The sequence below is a fragment of the Acanthisitta chloris genome, unplaced genomic scaffold, assembly GCF_000695815.1.
Source record: "Acanthisitta chloris isolate BGI_N310 unplaced genomic scaffold, ASM69581v1 scaffold14093, whole genome shotgun sequence".
In the NCBI taxonomy this organism is placed as follows: domain Eukaryota; kingdom Metazoa; phylum Chordata; class Aves; order Passeriformes; family Acanthisittidae; genus Acanthisitta; species Acanthisitta chloris.
In genome coordinates, this window is record NW_008663324.1 from 21,053 (window position 1) to 39,108 (window position 18,056).

The 18,056-nt window shown below is 42.7% G+C and overlaps 1 protein-coding gene across 1 annotated transcript in view; it reads right to left on the reverse strand.

Annotated features, from left to right (window-relative positions):
• Positions 1-16,635: 16,635 nt before the first annotated feature.
• LOC103798676 (forkhead box protein N3-like) overlaps positions 16,636-18,056 on the reverse strand; it is a gene marked incomplete at its 5' end in the record, with an annotated part of 9,933 nt that continues 8,512 nt past the window's right edge. Inside the window, one exon of the mRNA XM_009070954.1 lies at positions 16,636-17,185. Within this exon, the coding sequence (XP_009069202.1) occupies positions 16,636-17,185 (550 nt within the window). The remainder of the gene's footprint in view (positions 17,186-18,056) is intronic.

Consider the following 18,056-nt stretch of genomic DNA (forward strand, 5'->3'; position numbering starts at 1 on the left):
ACAAAGCATGAGATAGTCTGTATTCAAAATAGTAGGAGAGTTTACCTGACTACCTAATAACAGCATAAAACTTAACATTGCATTCAATCACCTTTTAATTTATTGACAGATCCACTGTTTTCATAATAATCTCTGGAAGAGAGGCAGGGCCCAGGGCAAGGCCTCTGGAAAAATTTTGGGAGTTATCTGGAGCGGGCTTTCTGCCCCCCTCCATCAAGGGACGGTAATTCTGCCTGTGGCTTAGCCTCTCTACAGACTTCACCAGGCAGTGCTGTGCCAGGATGCAGCTAACTGGACTGCCACAGACTGCCAGGTCTCTGCTGAAGGGAAAAGGAGCATAGGACACCAGCCCTGTGTGTTTCCAGTAAAAATGCTGGACACCACTGACTTACATAGCTGCAACCTAGAGGGACCCTGCATCAACACTGGAGTGGGTACAGTTACGTTTCTTTAAGCATGTTTCACTTCTCACTCATGACAGGCAAACCAAAGCTGTTTTAAAGGCATCTTTAGACTACAGCACACATCAGGTTAGACACTTCTCTGTATTTGCACAGGTGTTCAGTGCATCAGCTAGGATGTATGGAAGAGTCCTGCTGGTTCTTACAAATATGAACCTGTTGGTTCATAAAGATGAGAAGGTTCTTGGCATCACAGGGTCATTTAGACTGGAAAAGACTCTTAAGGTCATCAAGGCCACTTTTAACCTTACACTGTCAGGTCTTTTCTTGAGCACACATCCATTGTGTCATTAGTGCTCATAATTCAGCATCAGGTAGCTACACAAAATGGTTTGTGGCTCTTGCTTGGCCTGGGGAAAAAACATGATTCCCTTTTCCCATGGTGCAGCTGAGACTAATATTGTAACTTGTACTGATGTTCACATACTCTTCATGTGAAATCCAAACCAAACTTCCTTTTGACAAAGAATCGTATTTATTACATAATATACCTACAATATAATGCTAGGAGGAGTCTGGAAATGAGTGCTTGAGACTCAGTCCATATCAGAATATATCTTCAGTCAAAGAAAACCCAAGATACTCAGTCCCAGCAGCCTGTTAGAGGGGTGAATGCATTCACCTATGCTTCAAACCAAATCCTTTTGTTTTCCCCTTGTCTTCCTCACTCCCCTTTCCAACTTTGCCTTATGATCAATACAGTTCAAGCTCAGGGAATATTATCAGAGCCATGATTGCAACCTCTAACATTATAATCCATAGAGTTGCTGAGAGCATTAGAACATCCAGGATAAATTAATTCAGTGTAAGTAAAAGCTTTGAAGCTAGGAGCATCACCAGGCTTTTGAAGCTTAAGCCCTGTTTAGATTACTTGATTAAAGTAGGTCCAAAGCTTCACCAATCAATCTATTTTGCTTAGGAGCAGTGTTGATACAGAAGCATATTTAATGGGATCTGCAGTATCCCGCCCAGAAGATGCTCCGTTAGAGCAAAATGAGATAATGTGTGTGAGGGAGAGGGGCAGGACCATTGCTCTGTGTGTGTGCCTGCAGAGATCACTTGCAGACCATTGCTGTGTGTTTGTGTGTGCCTGCAGAGATCACTTGCAGCTGTGGTACCAATAGCCTGTGTAAAGAAAAAGGGAACAGGGAAATGACAAGGAAATGATAGGCTTGGAAAAGAAGTAACCGAATCTTCTATTAGTTTAGAATTGTAAAAAATGCCCAAACGTAAATAGATGTACCTACAGCTGTGCATTATTAAAGGGACAGCCCGTGTGTTTGTGTGTGCCTGCAGAGATCACTTGCAGCTGTGGTACCAATAGCCTGTGTAAAGAAAAAGGGAACAGGGAAATGACAAGGAAATGATAGGCTTGGAAAAGAAGTAACCGAATCTTCTATTAGTTTAGAATTGTAAAAAATGCCCAAACGTAAATAGATGTACCTACAGCTGTGCATTATTAAAGGGACAGCCCTGCTCTTTGGCCACTTTAATTTGTTCTGCCATCACCAGTGGGACCAGGACTGATGGTCTGGTTACCCAGATGACACATCTGTCAGGATTATGAGTGTTGTACCTGTGGCCCAATATTGTCAAAATAACAATTGTATTAAAATTGTATTAAAATTAAGCAAACCTAACCCTGACATTAGATCATAATTGAGAAATGTCAAAAATAAAATCAGCTCATATTCTCACCTGAGACTGTGAATATGCAACAGGTGAAACAGATAATGGCAGAGAGCACAGGTTCAGTTCTGCTCCTCTTGCTTTACCTCCTGAGTTAGTTATATCTGTTTGGTTATTCACATGCAAAATTTCTTTCAAGTCAAGGGCAGGTCAAAGCAGAGTAGGGGGTCAAGCCAAATCAAAGAGCCCCCAGAAAATTGCTTTGCTTTCTTCAGCAAAGGGAATAATTGCTTTATGTAGAGTACAGCTGAAGTTAGTGGTGCCAATGGCAGAGCTGTGGGCAGCTCTCTGATCAAGAGCTGCTGAAGCCTTGTTTACATGGGGACCAGTTTGGCAAGAGGCACATGAGGTTCTAGGCCCCCATGGAGAGGGAAATGCAAAGATATCTCAAGCATCTCACAGACACCAGTTATCCCAATTGCCAATGTAAGACCATGAATGCTCCAAACACTCCTGCTGCTGTCTACACAGCAGTGCCAAACAGTTGTCTGGGCTGGGCTGGAAAGTGTCTTCCTGCTGTGGTATTCTGGAGGAACTGAGCTCTGCTGCTCAGAGCACAGCACTGGGATGTGCTGACCTGTCCCCTGGGTAGTTCATTTGGCATCAGCCACTTTGTGTACCTGCACCCAGGGGTCCCTCCAAGCAGTTTCCTATCCACCCCACGGCTTGAGTGGCATTAGCTCTGGCAGGTTTCCTCACCAGTTCGCAGTGGAAAACAGTTGGCATGTTGTACCATCTCCCAACACACTTCTCTGGATGTGTAACTTCCTCATTCATGCTCTTGATTAGAGTTCCAGTGCAAGAGAAAACACAAGCCTCTCTTGCCGGAGGTGACTGATACCCAGCTGGATATGCTGTGTGTTTAGAAGCAATAAAGCCACACAGTATTTGCCCCTGTGACAGCCAGAGACCAATACAAAACGTTTGCAGTTCGAAAGTTCAAATTGAAAGACAGGCAGGCAGGGAAATGTCTTGGATAATGTAGGGGTTGGGACTGGAGTCTTTTCCATGAGTTCATACTTCAGCAGATGATGTATGTAGCAGATTGAAGAGCTGAAACCCAGCAATCTGGTAAGACTCACTGGTAAGGAGATGCAAACAAAACACCATGGCCCAGATGAAAAAATTGTCAGGGCAGGACCCTCGCAGCTTGTTATCCCTTCCCTTGGCAGCCCCTTTGTGTCCCTGCTTACACCACAGCTCCAGGCTCTGTGCAACTCTCTGTGCAGGTAGGGGTTGAGCCTTCGCCCCAGAATTCCAGCCCTTGCTCCCATGAGAGATTTCTGTCTCGGTGACATACCCCTTCCCTTTGGCAGCCCCTTTGCAACGTGAGTCATGACAGGGCTCCAGGATTTTTCTCCCTCCTAACCCTAACCTTGACATTAGGCTTGGGCTGTCTCATCCAGCAAACTCTGGCCATGCCCCAGTGAGCAAAACCTCTGAGTGGCTAATCCTTCTGGCAGCCCACCCTTTCCTTTGGCAGCCACTTTCAAGCTTCTCATTTTGCTGCAAAATCTACAAGAAGTAACATGTCATCTGTCTAAAATGAAATATATTTGTCTTTTTTATTTTTATGCTCATCAGACAGTTGTCCTCGTAGCTAGCTCGTGTGTATTTTAGTGGCATGTACAGTCTGCATGAATAAACAACTGGAGGCACTTGAAGGGATACAAGCTCTGTCTGCCTTTGAGCAAATAATCTTTTCTTCTGTCCCTGAACCCTGAACCAGAAATTATTATAATTCTACCTTGCGAACACAGCCAGGCACAAGTTATTACTTGGCTGTTTCAAGATGAATTGTTTAAAAAATAAATAATTCTCCCCAACTCTTGGAAATAATTAATCTTGGGTTTGTTTTTTTTTTGCCACTGCTACTTAACCCTCACACAGGCCACCCAAAGCAGGTTTCAACACCCAACTGGTCATGGGTCATGGCCATGCCCAGCCCACGTGTCCTGGCAGTGACTCCTACGGCCCAGGGTCCCTCCGGCCGCTGTAAACTCCACTGTCTGTGCAGATGATATTGCCCCTGCAATGGAGGTGACTGATTTGCTTCCAGTAAGATACATTGTCACAGACTATTAATTTTACTGCAGCCTCATTGGAAGGGAGTGATAAAGCAGCAGGGCAAGCAAACAGCTACTGTCTGCGTGGGAACACTAAATGCCCAAGCAATTAGGCTTCTAGTTCACTGGATTTCAGCAGCCCCCTGATTTCACATTTGTTTACACTCCAGCTTACTAAAGCAAACACAATGTCTGTGTAAGGTGAGAGCTGTCTCAGAGGTCAGATGCTGCTGGGTTAAGCCAGAGGGGTCTATTTGCAAATAGCTGTAATAACAGAGATAAGAAAAATGCTGAAAGGTCCTTAGTACCCAGATTTTGTGTCTGGGGCAGCCAGTCTGCCAACACTGAGAATATGGTTCAGTTGCCCAAAATGCAGCAGAGCAGTATAGTGAGGAAGAAGAAAGGAGGATGGAGACATGACTTCTCAGCAGCAGAGCTACATCCTGACATGGTACCCGGGAACTGGTTGATAACTCTCTTCCAAGCCGTTCAAGTCCTCCATCCAGTAACCTAACTGAGGTTCAGGAAAGTCCTCCATGCAGTTTTTTCTGTGTCATTTAAGTCTGATACCTGGTGAGTAAGTCACACAAGGCAGCTGGGCCCCAGATGGTGAGAGGCAGACAGTGCTGGGACAGAGGAATGCTGTGGCAACAGAACAGGCAGCTACAATGCTCTGGAGTGGGCAAAATGCTTTAAGAGGTGGTGAGACAGAGGTTCTTCCAAAGGGAAGGGATGAACAGAGGCAAAGCCACATTGGCTTCCTACATCAGATGCTGAGCACTTGGTTCTCACAGGGATTCTGCCCAGTCCTTTCCCAGTGCCTTGAGCAGCACCAGGAAACTCCCATGCTGTCACCTTTTCCTTCTCAGCGGCCAGTGGGAGATTTCCTTTGCCTTTTTCTTTCCCTTCTACATTGCTTGCCAGGCTCAAAATGGCTGGCTGAATGCTGTTTGCAGCCTTTTAGACAGAATTCCCCAGATCAGTTTTTGTTTGTGTGGTGGATCCCCCACCAGGTCTTGCTGCTCCTCCCCTCTGCTGTGCCAGGAGCAGATAGCAGGTGGTGGCCACCAGGAACAGGAGCTGGGACTCTCCTCATGATTGATCATCTGCTTCCTACAGTATTGTAATAAGCTAAGCCAGTGTGTTTGATTACACCCCAGGTAGCGTGGCTTCTCCAGCTGAAATGGTGAATGAACTAGGTTGGAATAAGCAAGTGTATTAATTAGTATGCTGATAGCTGAATAAAGCTATTTTTAAAATCACTGAACAGCACTGCTCTTTACTATGATTGCAGAGATTATGTAAGACTGTGATTAAAACCAGGTCCCTGCATCACAGGCTGATCCATGTTTTAGAGATGAGAAAACAAAGCTGCAAAGGATGAGAGGAGACTCCATTATTTTTAAAGGGTCTCTGCCTGCCCTAATTAAGGGCAAAACAGCCATGTCATCAACCTCTGTTGTCATTCTAACTCATCCTACTTTTTCTATCATATTTTGCCAGTAAGCCATATATTTTTTAAGGCTGGGTTTGTACATATGGAAATGTCAGCTCAGGAGGGATCTGCTGCGTCATCCCACAGTACGCAGCGTCTTACAGGGTGTCCTAATGCACAGCTTCTCCCTCCTCAGGTGCCTCTGCCAAAAGTGTTTTCCTCCTATGTTTTGATGTATCATCACTCATTTAAGAAGCAGGAGAAGAAAAATGTGGGTGATACCTTTGTGTATTGTCTAACTGATGGAACACAGACAGATAAGGAGAAGTTGTATCTCAGCCACAGGAAGATACTGCATTTCAGGACCAAGATACCAAAAAAGATGCTGTTGTTTTCAATGACAGTTATTTGGGAAAAGCCTCTAGAAATTGATTGCCATTAAAGACCTGGAGAGAACATTGCTGCTGCTGATAAGCAGAGATTTTAAAATTTTGTGTTTACAGTCTCCTGCACTGTAATGCTCAGATTGCTATATATACACAATCATTATTTGATTTCTTACACCACGGTGAATAGCAGCACTGCTGATCAAATATAAAGTGGCAACCAATCCTAATGCAAATAGAAATATAAACAAACCCTGCAGATTTATAGCCAATAAAAATTATGTCAAACGGCATAAGATGAAAAGCAGAGTGTATGCTTGTTATTAATTCTGGCAGATGTTTGCCGTAGAGTGTTTTTCCGTGAAGTTTCTCACCATTGTTAATCATCTGTAGTTTATGATGAAGTTTAAAAACTTTAATTATCTTACGTGGATTGAATGTGCCCACTGAAAGCACCACACTGTGTCAACACTGAAGATTTATTCCTTTAGAACATTTCTTTAAGAAGCAGACGTCACGGAAACCATCGTTACTTCATTTCCTGGCACCACACAGGATCTGGAGCACACAGAACAAAGCCTTTTGTTGTTATTTACATTCCCTTCTTTCCTTCGAGGCAACTTCCCCAGCCAACACACATATGCTAACAGAAGGATCGAGTGCTACCTCTTCACAGGGGAGTCCCTACCACCAGATCTGTTGTGTGAAGACAGGAATTTAACATGGAAACCGTATGGACTTGGCCATTTTCTGTGTAGCCATTTTGTGCAAGACACCCATTAGGTACCTGCCCCTGCAAGCAAGGAAGGTCTGCCTGGGGCCATGTGTTCCATGCTCTGCCTTTCTTGCTTATTTAGGTCCCCAAAGTCTCACACCTCTGGCCAGGCAGATGCTGAACTTCAGCAAGGAGAAGTCAGGGATGTCTGGATGGGGCTGTGCAGTGGCTCCACAGACTCAGTTGGAAGCACTCTGCCTGTGATCCCTGTGCTGTCTGGGCTTCTGTAGTCAAAATCTGCAGTGTAAAAGCTCACAAACACATATATGCCCTGTGTTATGCATTTGCACTACCATTTCTACAGAGTGAGGGGGCAGGACCCTGCCATCCCACTCTGCCATGGGACTACAGAAGGAAAGATATGCAAGGGGCTGGGAGGACAGAGGCAGTCCCAGAGCTGGGGTGGGCTGGTGCTCATCCTCTGGCCCATGCAGGATCTGAGGGCTCTCTCCCAGAGCATAGCCATGGCACCTGCCCCTGTGGGTTCCTCAGGGCCAAACCCCAGGGCCAAACCCCACTGCCACCATGGCTGAGGTGTTGAGGGACTGAGGTGCAACAACAAGGAGGGATGAGAGTTCAGCACAGCCCCTGGAAGCCAACCAGGAGCCACCCTGAGTGGGTTACAGCTGGTCTCTGCCCACTGGGGGCTGAGGTCAACAACAGTGAGGCACCACCCACTGGGTTCCACTGCTGTGGGCAGCAAATGCACTTCCTCGGGTATATTTTAGAAAGGAACTGGTGCACAGTTCCTGCTGGAGGCTCACGTGAGATCAGAAGGGTTCTGTGTGCCCCTGAGGGACTGCAGCCCATTGACCACCCACGCCAAGGCAGGAATTCCTGGAGTGCCTGCAGGAAACATGTGCTGAACAGGGACACCCCTGAAGAAAGAGCTGGTACATAAATCACTTCCCCTGCCCACATTGCCCAAGGGTGTGCCAGAGGCATTTTGACAAACAGTGCAATCCATGGTGCAAATAAGGGTGTTGAGGCTGGGGAGGAGGTAGGACAGGTGTTTACATAGTGTTTGGTTGTTTATAAACACCTTGCTAAACACCCAGATGAGCAATCAGAAGTCCATGTTAATTGGCAATGAAGTAAAACCCACAACTTGAGACAATTTTGCCCACAACAGGTGGTTGACTGTGCACAAGAAGTCTGTAGCACAACAGGCAGTCAGGGTATCTCAGACAGCATGTCTCAGCTAAATGGCTTAAGGCCCTCCTGCAATGCCCTATGCTGAAACAAGCCCGTGGCCAATCTCTTGGCAAGCTTGCTGGCTTGTATATAAAGGCTAAAACATGTTCTGTGGAGACTGCAGGTCTCCCTGCTCCTCTACACGTCGCTACAGATACATCCACAGACCAAGCTGTGCAGTGCTTGCTTAACTGGCGGCAGATGGGAGGGGGATCCATTAGAGGAAGATGGTTCAGAGCACAGTTAAGTGGTTTTGCCTTCTCTCCAGTCTCCTCTCATCTCGTCTCCTCAGCCAAATTTTCTTTCTCTCCTCCTTGTCCCATTGCAGCAGCAGTGGGCACTGAGGAGAGGTTACAAACTGAAGCTCTTTCAGGCAATACATTGAAGTAGCAATTGCCTGGACACACATTGAGGCTTGGTAGTTCTAGGCTCTCTTGTATCTCAGACATTTCTTTCTTCTGCCCCGTTCCCTGCAGAACCTGTTTATGTCCATCTTGTCCCTCAGATGCCTACCATGGTAGCCTCCTATACCAGCCACTCTAGATGGCACTGACAAGTGAGGGGGACACTCTTTTAGCTCCAAGGCAGCTGAGTTCCAGCTTCAGCAGCCACACATTCTCATCACATGGCTGAGAACCACAGAATATTCCGAGTTGAAAAGGACCCACAAGGATCATCAAAGTCCAACTCCTGGCCCTGCACAGGACAGCCCCAAGAATCACACCATGTACCTGACAGTGCTGTCCAAATGCTTCTTGAACTCTGGAAGTCATCTTCTGCTTCAGCAGTGCTTCAAGCCAAGTGTGAGAAGGTTTGACAGAAGAACTGGGGGCTTTTTTTCTTCTCAATCCTTTTAAAAGTTAACCTATAGATACCTAGGGCTGTTACCAGAACATGTGCAAACCACAGGGTTTGGGGAATGATGTTATTTATAAGACTTTACTATTCAGTTTAATTTTAATTGGAGACAGCTATGAGGCTACTACAATTTTTTTATATCCCCTATTATTCACGCTCTGAAAAGAATCCTTTTGCACTGTTGAAGACAACTCAGAACTTAGGTTGGATTGCTGAATCCATACAGAGGGACCAGTTTTTAGCACCAGTGAACAAAGAGCATTACTATTCCTGCAGCAGCCCAAGGTGATCAGGGAGGCTCCAAGTATCTGAAGATCAGGATACCTCCTAGGTGGTTACAGATTGAACCAGCTGAGGCAAGTGGCTTTGAAGCTCTTGAGTCTACAGGATTTCCTCCTGCAAACAGTCCATTCATGCTGCGAGGTAAAGGAGTAACATGGCAGAAGAATTACGAGCCCTAGTGCTGCAGAAACTGGAGTAAAGCCTGAGTAAGGTTGATGCGAAGATTACAAAGCAATGTTTTCCAGGATGTCATATATATACCATTAGACATGCCTTATTACTGGATCTCTTTTGATTGTTGCTCATTAAAAAAGGACATACAATTCCCAGTGAAATCAGCTTTGTTTCTGTGCTGCAAAATGGATGAGAAAGGAAGATCAGGCCCTAACCTAACACCAATTTAGTATGTGTAGCCATTTGCACATGACAGCAAATTAACATGAGCTGGTATCTACTGCAGTGAAGATACAGGTAACATCCCACGAGGGCTAGAACTATTTAATAATGAAGGAATTAATTAGTAAAAAAAAGAGAATGTTGTTCCTAATATCTGGGCGTATTTTGAAGCCAATATCCACACAAATACAATTGTTCAATTGATGCAACTCAGTAATTTTTATTGCAACTGGAAGACAATACATCACAGAAACTTTATGGTAGGTTTTGGGAAAGTGTTATTTACAATAATAATTGATGAAATAGTTTGTCTTTGGCAATATGATTACACATCAAGAAAATGTAAAATGCAAGTATGCCTCTAAATCAACAATTTCATAGTTCCTAAAGATCAGCTGATTGCACTTGCCTTCGGACTGCTCATTTAGGTAAACACAAATACAACTTAACATCACTGTTCATTCCCCGTCACAGTTCATATTTTAATAATGATGAAATTGGCAGTTTCAGACGCCAAGTACAGGAAAAAAAAATTGGCTTATCACCGTACTAAATTAACTTATTGGCCAGTTAAGGTCCTGTGACCCTTAAGCATTGATACTAAATCTCTTGGTCTTTTGATTGCTTTATCACTTTTTTTTTTCTGTAAAACAAAATATTTCAGAAATTACAGATCAGAGTATAAAAAAAATGTACAAGTTCATAATGCTTTTCATACACACACAAATCATTCCCCCCAACATTTTACATCATGGCAGTTTTAAGTAGTGAGTGTGAATGATGCAGGCATGGAACTGATTATCAGATACAGGTATGACTTTCAATTGCTGTCCCACACACATACTCAGGAAATGTACAATGCTCTAGTAACTTAAAAATGTACTCAAGTTCAATGTCATCCGAACAAAAAAAAAGAAAGCCTTGGGATTTCAGGCCAGAGTAAACAAATGCAAAAGATTCCCATTTCTAGATGATCAGCCATTCCAGAATTCAGCATGTAATTTTAGCATTCGGTAAAATCCCTTCTAGCACTGAGGGCCAGCACAAGTTGCCATTTATCCCTTAAACCCTCAGATGATGAGCTCCTGTAACTGCTGGCCTGATCCAAAGCCCAATGAAATTCACTGAAAATAAAAAAGTGAAACAAAACTCCCTTCCACTGAGTGTGAAAGGATGTTACACCAGGTCGATATTCCCCTCTTTGCAAAAGGAAACGTGATACAGTAGAAAACCCATTACATAGCTTCAGATAAATATACCTTGTTTCAATGCTAAAACAAAACCCAAACTCCCCAAACCAGGAAAGGCTACTTATTAGAACAACTCAAAAGTGACCTTTAAATCATTTCTGGTTTTAAATGTACACCAGCAAAATACAGCACCATAGACACATTAGGTTGAAACTTTTTTTTTGGTCAGTGAAGCTAGTACTTGTTTGCTGAACTGTGGAAGAATTATAAGGTCATGTACATGATCAAAGATAAAGCAACCCAGCTGACAAGTCTCTGCTTAATTCAAGAATAACCAGTACTAAAAATAAAAATGCAAAAATAAAAACCCCTAATAAACCACCATCAATTAATACTTTCTAAATAAAGGGGGATTAACAGATGAATTCACAAATGTATGCAGATTTATACAGAACACTGAATGTTGTGTGTAAATCCTTATAAACTTCAGCTCGAAACAGAAACACACAAAATGTATAGTTTGACTTACACATCCCATTTGAAAGGAAAAGAGACATCATTACAACTTGGTAACTGTGCTAATTGCAATATAAACCAAACAGAAATTCAGAGTTTGGCAGGTAACTAAGAAGAGGGTTATCACTTAGGTTATATAGCAAAGTGTTGATGTATATTACATAGAGTAGTATAAATAATAAAAAAGTATTATTTAAATTAGATCACAGTGCTGCATTATGTGCATAACAGTGTTTGATATATTACTGGAGGGCTGTGAAGAACACTACTAAAACTTAACTGGTCAGACAGTCAACACTGATATTCTGTTACAATCAGGAGGATGTATGGTTCAAATGCTCTTTTGGTGGCAAAGTCAAGAAAATGTTTCAAAATATTTCCTGTAAAATATGCCGATGAGCTATTCAGGCAGTAGTGACATGCCCGAGGAGCTGGGTTTGCATTCTCCATGAAGTGAAGTAAATTGCCTTGGAAATGCATTCTCTCCATAGTTTTGTTCTGATCCTGGAGCGCAGGAGAGTAATGTTTTTAAAAATGCCTAGGGTCAGATTCAAGGAGAAATGGTAATAACAATAATAATAATAGTGAGACAGTAAAGGCTTCCAGGAGCACTTGAGTGTCTACAGCTCCACTGACTGCAAAGGAGATCAGACACCTTAAAGTGTTAGGAAACCTCAGATTGCATCTTATCTACATTTTTAAATGGACTGGGAGCCAAAATCTCAGTGAAAAATCAATCACTGCTACCAAGAAACCAGGACAAAGTGTTGTTTTGGTAATTTTATCCCTGATGCCATTTGGTGTACAATTTAGGATTTCATTCTCTGCTAAAGTATGTTGATGTAACTCTACCTCACTTCAGTGAGAATGCAGCCTCCAGCATTTCTCTGCATCTTTTCCAAAGGTAGACAGTAACTCAGTTGAACACTGGGAGCTGATGCACCTCCTTTGGGATTCCCTTCTCCCGTTAAGGTAAAAGAAGAACCAGAATGTGAACCTCAACTGAACTGCCAGAGAGAAGAGAACACAGTCTCAGGACACTTCTTAGTCCTACATGGCACACCTCCTTGCTCCCACGTTCAGCTGTAAAACCCTGTGATCTTGGTAGAACTACTGCCGGTTTTGCCAGGAGAAGATCAGCAGCAGACTGCTTTCAGAAACAGCTATGGGGTGACACATTTAAGCTGTTCAAGACCTGTGCTTGCATTTTTAAATGCAAGCAGAATCTGCACCAAAATGCAGTAGGACACCCAATTGCTTGCAGAAGGCAAGCACGACCAGCAGATTTCACCTCCCTGCAGACGCTGGTGAAATCCATTTATGGCATTAGCTCTGGCCTGCAAGAGCTTCTTGCTGCAAAAGGCATTTTCCAAAGGAACCTGCCATGAAGTCCAGCAACCCTTACAATTCTCACCTATGTGAAACTTGCCACTGAGTGCTTGCTGACCTACTGGGATTCCCCTAGCCCCCACCTGCCTTGGAGAAACGCTAATTTGGCAATACTTATAGAGTGAGAAGAATGGGAAGTTAGAGATTTGACAACTTCTCACCCCAAAATGGCTTAATAAGGAAAGCAAACAAGCAAAACCAAACCACCTCATACCTGGCAAGTGAGAGAGCTTGTAATACAGTGCAATTACCACTCCGTTTTGACATCATTCAGTCAAAGTAAAGACAACTGGATTGAAAAGTTTTTGGAAAACAAATCAATTTCAGTTATTACAAAAAAAAAAAAAGAGAACTTCTCTGATGGAGTAGAACCAGTTCTGACAAAGTTGCAATTGTCAGCCAGGCACAAAAATGGTTTGAAAGGTGACTCCTAAATATATTGTACAATCCGAATTATGTACTTCTCATCAACAGTCAGAATAAGGGTCATAAGGACAAGTTGTTTTTAAACTCCAGAAATTATCTGATGATGGCATTACCCCCCAACCAAACTGCTGGTTTCTCAACAGGATTTTGTGAACTCCTACCAAGTAATACCTCCTTAGCAGATCAGACTAGGAGCAACAAATTTTACATGAAAATAGATGCTTGCCATTTTAGGTTTACCAGCAAGTATATAAAGGAGTTGTTGAAGTCTTAGATAGGTTATATATATCTATCTATCTATATATCTGTATAAAGATAACTTGCCTAATTAGATATTTATGCAAAATGACTGTTTTCTAAGATGAGTAATACTAGCAGTAATTATATATTTAGCCACCAAGAGTCCACATTAATGAATGGTACTCGTTCAGCAGATACTGATCTCATTTGCACTGACACACTGCAATCAGAGAAGTTGCTCTGGAATTAGTGTTGTGACTGTGGACATAATCTGACCACTGGCACACAAACACATTACTTTCCCTGGAGGACAGAGATGGCTGAGCCATGGTTTAAGTGTATTTTCTGCACTAGATTTAACTTTTCACTGCTGCTTTTTGATAACTATTAAACCACTCCAGAGCTGGTATGACTATGCATTACTTAGCAAAAGTGGTGGCAAATGGATCCTGTAGTATCACCCATGTCAAATCACTCTCCCCAAGTCCGTAAAAAGTTGAAGACCAAGTTTTCTAGTGCAGGGTTGTTGTACAGTTCACTGCCTGTGGACTTTGGCTGTAGTGAGCATGGATCTGGGAAGAAGCTGATTATCCCAGTCCAGTCAGACAAGGGAAAAGCTATGGCTCATTCATCTCTGTGCTACCTGGCCAAGGGTCCTTCCTGTTTTCCCCAACTTTATCTCAGGGCTGCAGGAAGCCAACAAAAGTTAGCATCTACGTATTCCTGATTTAACTACTGCTGGAAATCAACCCTGCATGCATTGGCCCCAGCAGACTGAGAGGAACACAGCCTGTTCCTTCCTTTGGCTCTCTCCTTCCTCTCATAGCTGGCAGTTGTGCTGAGCTCTGGCAGCTGTCAGGCAGCTCCTGGATCCCAGGACATGCTAGCTGAGATGGAAGGAGAGGCACTCTTTTATAGGGAATGTGAGCTGGGATTAGACCGTCGTGAGACAGGTTAGTTTTAACCTACTGATGATGTGCTGTTGCAATAGGGAAAGCATGGCCCTGTTCTTTACGTGGCAAAATGCTCGTGGAGCACAGGACCAGGACCAGGACCAGACCAGCCTGTCCTTCATTCCTTCTGCTTCCTAACTGAACACACACCACAGGCATCTCCAAACGCAATTTTCAGCTCACTGCACTGAGTGGGAAGTCAAACCCTTCTCTAACTCTTCATAAACTGGATCCATCTTGGTGAACCTGCTGCCTGAAACAGTTGTTAGGGATAAATCTAAACCTATACACTTCAAAAAACCCGACCATTCTGTTCTCTAAAGTGGTTGGTTCCTGGGATTTTCTTCTTGCCTCTAGGATATTCTAAGTGCAGAATTTTTCATGGCAAATGCAAGAATCCAGGTGAGAGAGACTGTTTTGTTGACTTCACAGCTTCTCTCTGCTATAGGGATCTCCAGTCTCATAGTTGTCATTACCAGGAGAGTAGCACTGTACCTGAATCACACTCTCTGGAACACTGTTTTTTCTACCTCTGTAAGGCTCTTAACTAACATCATTTCTCATGGCAAATTAGCAAAGCTATTTTCTTGTCTACTTATTCCTGAATCAAATCAGAGAGTTTTCCTCAATTAACCTCCCATTATTCTCTTGATTCTGTCATACACACTCACTACTAAATTTGCCCTCAGATTATTGCGTCATGTTACACATGTACAGACGAAGAAAGGACACACTTTTACTTTTTTTTCATTTTTTTTTTTTTTAAACAGAAGTAGGGAGAGGGGGGCTGAATGTGCAGACAAGGCAGTATAATTCAACCATCCAAGCCCTACCAGAGCATGAAGATTTTATTTTTTAATATTGCAGAGTAAGTTCCCAAACAGTCAGTGTTTGTCCCTGAAGAAGGTTAAACCTTAAACACCTGCTTCAAAAAAACCCCAACAACAACAAAAAAAGAACCAAAACAAAAAAAAAGAAAAAAAAAAAGAAAAAAAAAAAACCAAAAAACCAAACTCTAAGCCTAAGGGCTTAAAAATTAGAGGCATCGCCTTTTTCTCTATTTTCTATATTTATATGAAAATAATTCATGCTTCATGCTAAATACATTATTTACCTTACAAGAACTTTGTCATCTTTGAATAAAAAAAATTGTTTGCTTTTTGTATTCCCCCCCCCCAAAAGGAATCCATGCAATGTGGATCAAATTTCTTCTACTGGCTACGCTGGTTGAACCTGGAAATTTGTTGTCATTTTTGCACAGATGAATCCTGACTGACAGTCCCTGCACACTCATTTCTGAGGGCAGTGTAGGAGCTCGTTTGTTGAACTTCTGAATTTTCCTGTTATCAATACGCTTTCCTTTTATTTTTAAATACAGAACACGACTAATGGCAGGTTTTGTAGCTTTTTTTTCCCCAGTTAGATCAAGGATTTGATCCACAGAAAAAGATTCTGATGTATATTGTATCTACTGTAATGTCTTAGATTTGATTGCTTTTCACTCAGGCAGTTTAGAAGACATAGCTTGTTTTTCCCTACCGCTATCATTTTTTGCACGCAGTGCCAATCCTCGGGCTTATGGCTTTTTGAACATTCTTTCAATTTAATATAGAAGACAGAATTCCTTGGTTAATGGTGCTACCAACAGTGACCTCCCTCCCATTTCTTCTCATTATTTCACTGAAACCCATTGCATACATAGTTCAGATTTCCCCAGACTTAGAGTTATCAGTCTTTGCACTGTGAGCCACAGAGAACATGTGAAGCACTAGAAGTGCATTACACCTGCACAGTTGCTACCAGTGGCTGTCCAAAGACTTGCATGGCACAATGTATCCAAGTGCCACTAGATGGTTCTTGGTTGAGAAGTACGCACCTCCTCTCTTCCCCAAATCTCTTTATTCATGTTCACTTCTAACCCAACTGTAAGGCCATCGTCTCAAGGGCCAGGTCTGAACGAATACTAACTTATGCACAGCTCTTCTACTATGAGAGGGATTTACAAGTGCCCAATTTTACTCCCACATTAATGCTGATGTCACTGCGTATTCAACCATGCATTTTTGACAAGCTGGAGAAAGCAATGGTGATTTTGGCTTTTTTTTGTTTGTTAACTTTTTGTCTTCAGGTAATGAAAAGCTTTTGTAAATTAGCTGAGTGTCAGTATGAGTTCTATGGCTTCAATCTCCTTTAAAAATAAAAATCTTAAGGGTCCAAAAAAAAAAGAAAAAAGAAAAAAAGAAAAAGAAAGAAACAAAACAAAAACAAATAGAAGAAAAACAAAAAAGGAAAAAATTGCTGATATTGCCACAAATCATTAGAATTCACCTGACGTGCTGAAACAAAACTTTGTAAGTTCAAACAAATCATTGATTTGTTCTAATTTTTTGTGGTTTCCTTTTGCTCTTTCTGCCCCTTTGCCGTCCGATTGGTGATGTTGTTCAAACAGGATCGAATTCCTGCTAAATGCAGGAGTGATCCTGCCGCTTCTTTCATTTCCTCATCGTCACTCTCAGGGGGCTTTTCTGTACGTCTCTTTTTAAGAGGCAGTGTGTCACTCGGTACTTTTTTCGCCTTCATTAAATGTTGCCTTTTCTTGTGCTGGGATGCATACCCACTGTCAGCTAAAGAATCCTTGGTCTCCTTCCGATTCTGCTTTTTGTCCTCCTCTTCTGTTTCGCTATGGCTCTCGTGGCTCTGGAAGCTAACTTCACTTCCTTCACTGCTGTCTTGGCTACCTTTAGTTGCAAATTCATACTGGTCATCAGCAGAGGAAGAGGAAATGGAGTCACTAGCAGGTGATGTGCTCCTGTGGTTGGAAGATTTGGCACTGCTGTAGTTGTGATCCTCCTTTGGGTCACCGCTAACAACTGGAGAGCCGCAGGACTGTTCACTTTCTGTCCTCATCCGGCAGTTTGTTATCCCATTCCTGTAGAAACAAACCAAAGCAGCCTTAGAAGCCAAAGAGATGAGATGCTGCTTCAGAGCAAAAGGTGATAAAGCCAATTGACAATCTGAAATTATGACTAGCAATGCCCATGCATGGTTTCAAAGCCTAACTGCTCGTGGATTGGACTCCACACATAAAACAAGCCGAAGGATGCAAAGCAGCACAAGAGGCAAGAGCAAGTAGGGGATGGTTACAAATAAACGATGTCTGAAAGTCCTGATTTACATTGCAACTAATAGTTTACACTTCCAAAATTAAAAAGAAAAAAAATCAACATTATTTTATCTACTCGATAAATGAACTCTGATGAGCTGCATAAATATCCCCTCTTCTTTTTCATACACATAAAAATGTGGGGAAGAGATACTAGCTATCTGGAGTAATTCTTTGCCTCCTCTGAAGGACTCGTTCCAGCTCTAGAGTTTAAATGGTAGGAGATGTATCACCTGGAAGTAGCACAGCTTTCATTTAGGATTCTTCCCAACAGAAAGAGCAATGAAGTATAAAACCCAGGCCCACTCACATCTCTGATTCTGATCAGTTTATGAATAATCTTAAGAGCAATACAATCTTAAGCCACTAGCTGCCAACAAAGTATTACAACGTGTTCAAAACAAGCAGTAGAAAACATAAATAAACCTGGATTTGCTCTAGAAGCTGTCATTTCCCCCTTTGGTTTTATGGCACCCTGTGCTGTGGGAACTGCTGCAGCATGATATATTTAGAAACTAACAGTGTTCCTTTCTGGGCTGGAAAGTATTAGAGCCCTGCCACTGCCTTTGCAGTACAGAACATAATGCTTGCAAGACTATTAAAGAAGAGACTGACCCCGTGCAATGCTTAAATCCTG